The 10,398-nt window shown below is 33.7% G+C and overlaps 1 protein-coding gene across 1 annotated transcript in view; it reads right to left on the reverse strand.

Annotated features, from left to right (window-relative positions):
* cdk14 (cyclin dependent kinase 14) overlaps nucleotides 1-10,398 on the reverse strand; it is a 122,569-nt gene that overhangs the window by 35,305 nt on the left and 76,866 nt on the right. The window contains exons 10-12 of the mRNA XM_016466858.1: nucleotides 8,882-8,930; nucleotides 7,051-7,111; nucleotides 1,089-1,219 (exon numbers count right to left, since the gene is read on the reverse strand). Of these exons, the coding sequence (XP_016322344.1) occupies nucleotides 1,089-1,219; nucleotides 7,051-7,111; nucleotides 8,882-8,930 (241 nt within the window). The remainder of the gene's footprint in view (nucleotides 1-1,088; nucleotides 1,220-7,050; nucleotides 7,112-8,881; nucleotides 8,931-10,398) is intronic.

Consider the following 10,398-nt stretch of genomic DNA (forward strand, 5'->3'; position numbering starts at 1 on the left):
TCCCTCCATTATGAGCTTCATCCAGCCGCAGGAGATGTGTTCGTCCACACCACATATTACATGCAAATACAACGTCTTTCTGGACAATGAAAACCTGACCTGAGCTGCAGGAGTGAATCCAGTCATGCTGCAGACTAGTGCATTGCTTTATCAATTACCAAGAACGCAGCAGATGACTGTTGATATTAACTCAATGTATATGTGATATGGGCCAACGCAATATTTAATAATAGCAATGGAAATGAACACATATACACTGAAAGTCAACACTTTTCACACTTACACTGCTGGTTAAAAGTCTGGAATAGGCCTAATTACAATGTTTTAATGAGTCTCTTCTGCTCACCAAGCATTTATTTGATTAAAAATACAGTAAAAATTGTGAAATATTATTATCATTTAAAATAAGTGGTTTCTATGTGAATATTTTTTTAAAGTGCAATTTATTCCAGTGATGTGCAGCTGAATTTTCAGCATCATTACGCCAGTCTTCAGTGTCACATGATCTTCAGAAATCATTCTAATATTCTGATTTTAAAGAAAAGACTATATTTATGCATTTATTTGATCAAAATAAATTCCATAACTGTTTTCAATATTGATAAAAATCAGAAATGTTTATTGAGCAGCAAATCAGCATATTAGAATGATTTCTGAAGATCATGTGACACTGAAGACTGGAGGAATGATGCTGAAAATACAGCTGCGCATCACAGAAATAAATTACAGTTTAACAGATGTTCACATAGAAAACAGTTATTTTAAATTATAATAATATTTCCACATTTTTAAAGTATTTACTGTATTTCTAATCAAATAAATGCAGCCGTCAAGAGACTTCTTTCAAAACATACATGTGTACATGTACTCAAAATTCAATTAAATATAAAAAAAAAAAAAAAAAAAAAAAACTGAAAAACTCTTTCTCAAAACATTGGTTCTTGATTCATTTTTTGATTGGACTGCAAAAATTTAATTTTACACAAAAAAATCTGATTAAATTGATTAAAAAGCAAAATAAAGAACACCTGTAGAAATGTTGACTGTAAAGCAGACACTGGTGCCACAGACTGTCAGACGTGTCGTACCTGTTTGGCTCCGGGTCAGTGTTTGCTGTTTGACGTTGCTTTGCCGTGACTGTGGCTCTTACTGCACACCTGGATGCTGTCGCCAGACTCCGGCTGTAGCTTAACGGTGGGAACGCTGAAGATTGAAGACACTGAAAAACAAGGACACATTCAGTCTGTCAGTCTTCATGAAAAACTCTTCTGTGGGAAAAGACCATGCAAAATATCACATCATCATCATGTGAAAGACAAGGAGAGAAAACAAGTCAATTATGATGATGACAAGAAAAATACAGTTGAAAATACATCTATAACTATGCAATTCAGAATTTCAGAAATATATGAAACACTTTTATAATATTTTCAAAACAAAACCCTTTTTTTTGGTATTGATTTCAAATAATTAGTACTAGATATATGTTGTCTATAGAAGCAAATTTCAAGTTCACGTTATTATTAAAAATTAATATGGGGTTTAGTATTTGTTTTATTATTAAAAAACATTTTTTGTTATAAATATATAAAAACATATATGCTGCAAATTCAGCTTTGATCACAGCAATTTTAACAGATATTCACATAGAAAACAGCTGTTTTAAATTAAAATAATATTTCCACATTTTTAGAGTATTTACTGTATTTTTAATCAAATAAATGCAGCCATAAAGAGACTTCTTTCAAAACATACATGTGTACATGTACTCAAAAAAAGTTAAATAGTTGAAAATTAATACATCTATAACTATGCAATTCAGAATTCCAGAAATATATGATGCACTTTTATAATATTTTCAAAACAAAACTCGAATAATAATGAACAATGAATGTTTTCCCCCCTTTTTTTCTGTATGGATTTCAAATGATACATTAGATTAGTACTTGATATATGTTGTCTATAGAATCAAATTTCAAGTTCACATTATTATTAAAAATTCATATGGGGTTTAGTATTTTTTTATTATTAAATTCTTTTTATTTTTATAAATATATAAAGGGATGTAGAGTATTTTTTAAGAAAAATATAAAAATAAATATATACTGTATGTGTGTGTACACAATATACAAATATAAATAATATATAAAAAATATAAAAAATAATAGAGATAAATATATTAATTAATACACTTTATATAAATATAAACACACACGAAACATTGTACTCATACTGTGTGTGTATGTATATATATTTCTATATTATATAATAGAAAATAAATATACTGAATATAAACATAACAGAAAATAATACATAAAATAAATATATAGAGAGATGTTGAGTATGTAGAAGAAAAATATATTAACTAATATTAATTAATTACAGAGTAAATGAGCTTTTCTATATGTTTGCTAAGTGGTTTTTTACCAAGAAATATGACCAACAGTAAAAATGACGCTTGACTTAACAAACAGCTCTAATAAATACATAAAACCATAATAAATAAACACATCAGCACTTGCATTAAATTTCATTTAATAAATGCCATAAATCCTGCTGCATTTGCCGTATCAATCAAAGCCTGAGCTGAAATGTTAATTACGGTGTGTCCTGCCTCTTTTGTGATAGAACTGCAAGCGTATATGAAACAACACAATTAATTTCCCTTCATTCTTCTGCTTCAAAAGCGGCTCTGCGCTGTGTGTGTCAGAGCTCCGCCTCCCTTGCCGGAGCCCCGCCCCCTCCTCCCTCCCACACGGCCTGCTGTGAGCTGATAACAGGATTAATTCAGCTGCCGCTCCTAATCTGGCAAATTAAAAACCTCATTCTCGCATTCAAACAACTCGCCTGACGCCTGTCTAACGCAGATGCCTGTTTTCTGATGTGAAGAGCGAAACGTGTCTGCGCTACAGCTGTGTTGCCTGCTAATGGAGGCCAGATCATCAATCCGTCTGGATTATAGATATGTGTCATATTAGACACGACAGAAGGCCTTGAGCTGCTCTGAAAACCAAAGCCAGCCTGAATGACCTGAATCGTCATGTTTCTGTGAGAGCTTGTTTCCACCACAGAATGAAACAATAAAAAAGGTCATTGTAACTATCTCACAATTAGGGATGGGTATCGTTTACATTTTATTGATACTGATACCGATACCGCTTATCGATACCGGTACTTATCGATACTATTTGGTGCAAAAAGATTATTGAAAATTTCAAGTTATTTTATTACTGCTGAACTTTAGCAACTGTTTTAAAGTTCTTCAGTCAAGAGAAGGGAGTTATTTTTCTCTTTGTGTTTCATTTTATTAACATTAAAGGAATAGTTCACCCAAAAATGAAAATTGTGTCATCATTTACTCACTCTCAAGTAGTTTTAAATCTGAATGAGTTTCTTTCTTCTGTTGAACACAAAAGAAGATATTTTGAAGAATGTGGGTAACCAAACAGTTGCCGGTCCCCACTGACTTTCATAGTTTTTCTTCCTACTATCAAAGTCAGTGGGGACCAGCAACTGTTTGGTTACCCACATTCTTCAAATATCTTCTTTTGTGTTCAGCACGAGAAAGAAATTAATACAGGTTTGTTACAACATTACAGTGAGTAAATAATGACAGAAATTTTAATTTTTGGGTGAACTATTCCTTTAATGACAAGCGGCAGCATGTTTAGTACTGTCGCTTTAAGAGCTGCACGCATCCGTTTCTCTCTCAACTGTTTACTTTCACTTTAGACATAACTAACTGTGTTTATATGTAAACCTTGTGTGTTTCTGACAGTATTAGTGCAATCAGACGATAACTAAGTAATCAGGTGCTGTTTGACTGGTCTTTTAGTGTATGCATACTTCGGGTGTACGCGCTCTGAATAAGCACATGTTAGAACAGCACGCGAATGAAATGTTTAACCGACAAGGCTTTAAAGCACATGCAAATAATGTACTTTTGTGATTGCGAATAAGTGCAGTGTCTCGTGAGTGTAACTCTGAATCAACATTTGATGTGAATGTGTCTCGTGAGTTGCAGTTAGAGCTGGAGCCGCGAGACATAATACAGTGCATTGGTAGATGTTGTGTTTTGTTAGTAAATGTTTCATTATATTACTAGTGTTGCCTCCTTTGTTCACTATTACACTACTGCACATATTGCATCTGACACTGGTGTCGCTTAGTTTTGTATCGTGAGTCCACACTTCTGAACGTTTCATTCTTGCCACCACTGATTGCACGCAAACACACACCGTGGATATCACACGCACGTCGAGCAAACATCGGACACATCATTCAGTGAAGGAAATGACAAGCAGCAGCTTCTAATTCGCCATTAACATTGAAGTATACAGAGATAAAACAACGCAAGTATCGATAACAGTATCGGTAGTCCGGTATCGGTCCAAAAAAATACCGGTTCTCGGTACCCATCCCTACTCACAATTCAAATTTTTTCAATTCAAAAACAGTCAGAATTGTGAGATATTAACTCTTAAAAAGTCTAAAAAAGTAAGATAGAAACATGCAATTGCACAAAAAAGCCTGAATAGTGAGATTAGTTGCTTCTGTGCGGGAAAAGAACTATAAGACAAAGTCAGAAATCAGAGAAAAAATATTCAATGCATAAACTCGTAATATGTGCGGAAAAAAAAGTCCGAATTGTGATATAAAGAGTCACAATTACCCTTTTTTAATTTATTATTTATTTTTTTAATTCCGGAAAAAAATTGCGAGAAGTAAACCCAGAATATAGAGAAAAAAAATTAGAATTGCGAGAGAAAAAGTCAAAATTGCAAGATCTAAACTCAAGACAATTTGCGAAATTTTAATTTAGATTTCTTAGGAAAAAAAATATTTGGGAAAACTTAGTCCTTAGGAAAACTTAAGAAATAATTGTAGAAATAATTGTGAAAAAAAATCATAATTGCGAGATATAAGCTCAGAATTACGAGAAAAAAAATTAATAATTGCACAATATAAACTCAGAATTCAGAGAAAAAATGTGTAAGAAATAAATGCACAATTCCAAGGGAAAAAAATTGTGGGACATAAATTTAGATTTCTTAGGAAAAAAGTCAGAATTGCAAGATTTGGAAGTAAATGCATCAAAGAATGACAAAACACAGAAGGTTTACAGTGTTTCTACAGTAAATCTCCAGTATGCACATGTATTCACGAAAATATCTGAAAACAGAAGTTTCTTTGATTTTTGAATCATTATTTGATTCAACGGCCAAACAATAATTTTACATAAAAATCAAATTAAAATTTAGAATTGAGAAAAGAATTAAATATGCAATTTGCATGGTCACATGCTGACTATGCAGCAAACATCTGCTCAAATGTTGACTACGTACTGTTTTTAATCATTAGTATGCACTAAATACTGTGTAGCATGCAGTAAATTTATATCATGTGTCTTCACACCTTCAGTATTTATCTTCAGTTTTTCATTATGCTTAATATCATCACAAACACAGATTTTTTAACTCTTTTTCATCAGATTTGTTTCACCAGTTTCTTTGTCTGTTTCTGTGCTTTTCTTTCTGCAGGACTCTTTGAAATGCTGCTCATTTGAAACTTTGTAACAATTTGAAAACTCTGATTCGACCAATCAGAATCAAGAGTTCCTCACTGCTGACAGTAACCAATTCCAGAGTATTTGGGTTTGGTAAATCAGGAAAGCGTGTCAGTGTGCTGGTCTCCAGGGAAAGTGAAGCGTGACACATGAATCTGTGTGAATTAGCATCTGTGCATCAGCATCACCACAATTAGCTCAAATTGAGCAGTGTTTGGTATTCAGCTCCAGACACACGTCTGTGAGACGGCATGTGAAACACTGAGACAGAGAGAGTAAAACACTGATGAAGGAGGGCAGGAGACGCTGACAGTGAAGGAAGGACACTGAAACTGTGTTCAGAATGGAATACTAACAATCTGTCTACTGCATACTGCACAGTACACACTGTACACTGACTACTGATTTAAACAGAATAACATGTAAAAATTCATTTAAAAACACATCTCGTACACAATGCTTATTTAAAGTGCTTTAAACAGATATAATAATGAAACGGCATACTGTGCAGCATACACTGTACATTGCATTTTAAAAAGGCCTGTATGTGAAAGTGTGCAACATGCAAGAGAAAGTTCAAATTAATACCACATTTCACACACAATGGATATTTAATGGGCTTTAAACAGTCATAATAATAAAAAGGAGAAATAAACGTAAAATAAATAAATAAATGCCGATTTTTTGTATGGAGTGAAAATAATACGAAATTGATTATTTAATGCTTTAAGCATGCATAATAATGAATAGAAGAAATAAAGGCAAAAGTCTTAAATTAAAATAAAGTACATAACATGAATGAATAACTAACTAAACAAATAAATAAATAAATACATTTGATATTAAAATGGAGTGAAAATAATATGAAATTGATATTTAATGCTGAAAACAGGCATAACAGTAGACAGGAGAAATAAAGACAAAAGTATTATTGTAAAATAGAGAACATAAAATGAACATAAATAAATAAATAAATAAATAAGTAAAGGTTTGATAAGTACATAATATAAAATAATTAAAATTAAAAATAAAGATATAAGTCTTAAAGCAAAATAATTTAAGAACATAAAATGAATGAATAATAAATAAATAACTAAATAAATAAAGCATAATTTTTAAAATGTATTGAAACAAATGAAAAAATTAAATTATGAACTGTATATAAATAAAAGGCAGACAGATGTAAAATAATTTTGAATTTTTTGTTCAAATTTTGTGGAATCATATTTTTTGGGTTTTTAAATAAACAACGAATCACAAAGGATATTGGTTGATATTACTTCCAGTTCATTAATCATACTGGAAATGGAAGGTCAAGTGTACTGCATTGCATCATGGGATACATGTATGGCATTCCATGCATGCATACTGCAAAAACAGCATCATACATGATATGAAAATATGGTAATATGTCATATGCTGTATGGTCAGTGTGGCAGTATGTGACTGTGAACACAGCAGAGGTGTGATGTGTGTTCACTGACTGTCAGGCAGCTCCCAGAGTCTCGGGGGCAGATGGCTGAAGTACACGTGATGAAGCGCCGCCTGGGCCGAGAGACGGTTCCGCACACGCACACACACACACACACACACACACACACACGCGTGCCGCTGAGAAAACTCATGTAAAGACTCCAAATGCATGTGGATAATTAGGCCTCTGCTGCATTAACACATTAAAGAAACATGAAGTTTCTCCGAGTTTCTGTCCACCAGTGGTGCTTTCAGCACTTTAACATAATGTGTGTGAAACGAGCTTGTATACGAGCGTCAGTGTGATTAGACGCTAAAATCTACAGGCTTGGGTTTGCATCTGAGCGAAGCTGAAGCTCCCATTCGTGCAGCTGCTGGTGTTTCTTCAGTTCAGATGAGGGTTAATCGAATGAGATCTGAGAATGCAGAAACTCACAAAACTTCAGCTGATTATAAGAAAAGACAAAGGTCATGCTAGTTCTACATTTTTTACTTAATTTTAATTTTAATAATATCTTCTCAAGATTATGTTTCACTTAAGATGTAATTTGATTCAACAGTTTTGATGGTTTTCTTATTCAAGACATGGTGCAATTTACAAATTATTTATTATTTAATTAAATTAAAACTTTAAATAATCAAAGATGCATTACATCGAAAAAAATGACAGTAAAGATATTTATAATGTTAGAAAAGATTTCTATTTTAAATAAATGCTGTTCTTTTATAACTTTCTATTTATCTGTGAATCCTGTGAAAAAAAGTTGTCAGCACAACTGTTCTCAACATTGATAATAATCAGAAATGTTTGTTGAGCAGCAAATCAGCATATTATACTGATTTCTGAAGATCATGTGACTCTGAAGACTGGAGTAATGATGCTTTGATCACAGCAATCAATTGCATTTTACAATATATTCACACAGAAAAAATATATTTTAAATTGTAATGATATTTCACAATTTTTTGTTCAAATAAATGCAGCCTTGGTGAGCAGAACAGTCTTATTTCGAAACAATAAAAGATTTTACCAACTCCAAACTTCTGGTAAGTAGAAACTCTTGAGAAGATGTGTTTGAGATGTAGACGTAGGTGATTTAAGAAAAAGTCATCAGTAGCACTCATTTAATCTCATTGCTATCCAGGAAAACAATAAAAAGTTGACTTTTGATCATTTCTAATAATAAAGGCTGCAGTAATTCATCAAATGATGATGAAGCGATGAAGAGCAGCTGATGAACGGCTGTGCTGATCTGTGATTTATCTTAGTTTTGGTGTGTATAAATACTTCCGCTGTGTGGGAGACGAGAGCGAGAGAAACACAGAGTTGTGCTCTTTCTTTGTCTCGCTGTGCTTCTCTTGGGATTGGGAACGTTCAGCGTTATTACGCAGCATCTATGATGATGTACCGATGTGATAGACGAGTGTGACGATTGTTTGAAAGCAGGTACATTGAACACTTCAAACACACACACACACACACACACACACACACACACACACCTGCACACACAAACAGTCACACACACACACTCATGCGCACATACACACACACACACACAGACCTGCACAAACACAAACACACACACACACGGACCTGCACAAACAAACACACACACACACACACACACACACACACACACACACACACACACACACACACACTCACTCACACACACGCACACACACACACAGGAGAAATGACTGATATAGAGAAGATCGCAGTTGATTTTTAATAACAAATGGTGAAAATCCTACAAGAAATAGTACATTACAGCATCCAAAACACGTTGCCATTCACACAAAACTGTTATAAAATAAAAAAAAGTTGGGGTCACTTACTTATTCCAGGCTTGTCTGAGTTTCTTGGGACTGTAGACAGTGAATCGATCTGCAGGTGAGACACAAATGACAGATGAAGAACTCGAACTTATGATGCTGCAGTGAGATTCAACGTGTGTATGTGCTCTCACTTGCTTAAGACTGAACGCAACAAACAGCAGAAAACGTGTGACATTCATTATATACGGAATGCTAGATTTACAGTGCTGGCCAAAATAATTAGAACACTAGTATTTGCACCAGCTAAAAATGGTTTTAAGTCAGTTATTTCTATCTTTTGCTGGAGTGTGTCAGTAGGAAATATCAGTAGAACTGTGGCAACGTCTCCAAGATGCTTCAAGAAAATACTGGTGTTCTAATAATTTTGGGCACCACTGTATAAACAGTATGTGAAACAGTACAGATCATGGGAGCTGCATCAGTGCATCACTGTACACTAGTGTTCAAAAGTTTGTGGTCGGTACGATTTAAAAAAATATATCTTTGAAAGAAGTCTCTTCTGTCCATCAAGACTGCATTTATGTGATCAAAAATACAGTAAAAATTGTGAAATATATATTCTTTCAATTTAAAATGCTGTTTTCTATGTGAATATCTGTTAAAATGTAATTTATTTCTGTGATCAAAGCTGTATTTTCAGCATCATTACTCCAGTCTTCAGTGTCACATGATCTTCAGAAATCATTCTAATATGCTACTAAAGTATTTTTTATATATGATTTAATTTCAGTTAAAGTTTATTTTATTTCAAGTAACAAAAATGTTTTACTTAACTATAATAACTCAGCATCTGGTTATTTTAATAGATGAAATGCACAAACTGCACACAGTAAACACTGCAGAAACAGTATCAGTAGTATGTTAGTATGTTATTCTGAACTCAGTCTCTTTGTTCTCGATGTCGATTCATTAGTTTGGCCTCCTGTGGACTGAATCAATACACAACGTCCGTTCGGGCATTCAGGTATGAAACGTGTCAGTACACACACACACACACACACACACACACACACACACACACAGATCACATTTCCAATCAATGCACCTTATTTAAAACCCAACAAATCCATGACCTGCAATTGAACATCTCACAACTGATCTCTTAACACTTCATCAGCAGCGAGTGTTCATTAACAGCACACTGGAACGGCATTTTTGCATGGCAGAAAACACTGATCTGCTCTCATACAGTATTATATGACATTAAACAGCCATCTCAGCTGCTCGTAATGCAAAAGTACAGTAAAAGCTGCCCTCTGCTGCTACAGCACTGAACTACACCACTGCTATTACTCACTGCTCTTTCCATGCACTAGATCATTTTGAGATTTTGGGCTATTTGCAGGGTGCGAACTACGGGGGAGCCTTAATAAGACATGGGCTCCCCTGAAAACGTGATTTGTGAAATTTTGGGGGGTCTCAAAAAATATTGACAATGTGTTATTTTGACGTGCAATTTCAGTTTTGTGTAATGTGATCATCGTGGATTATTATGTGTAAAATTGCAAAAATATCAT

Source organism: Sinocyclocheilus anshuiensis, unplaced genomic scaffold, assembly GCF_001515605.1.
Source record: "Sinocyclocheilus anshuiensis isolate Anshui unplaced genomic scaffold, SAMN03320099.WGS_v1.1 scaffold480, whole genome shotgun sequence".
Taxonomy (NCBI): domain Eukaryota; kingdom Metazoa; phylum Chordata; class Actinopteri; order Cypriniformes; family Cyprinidae; genus Sinocyclocheilus; species Sinocyclocheilus anshuiensis.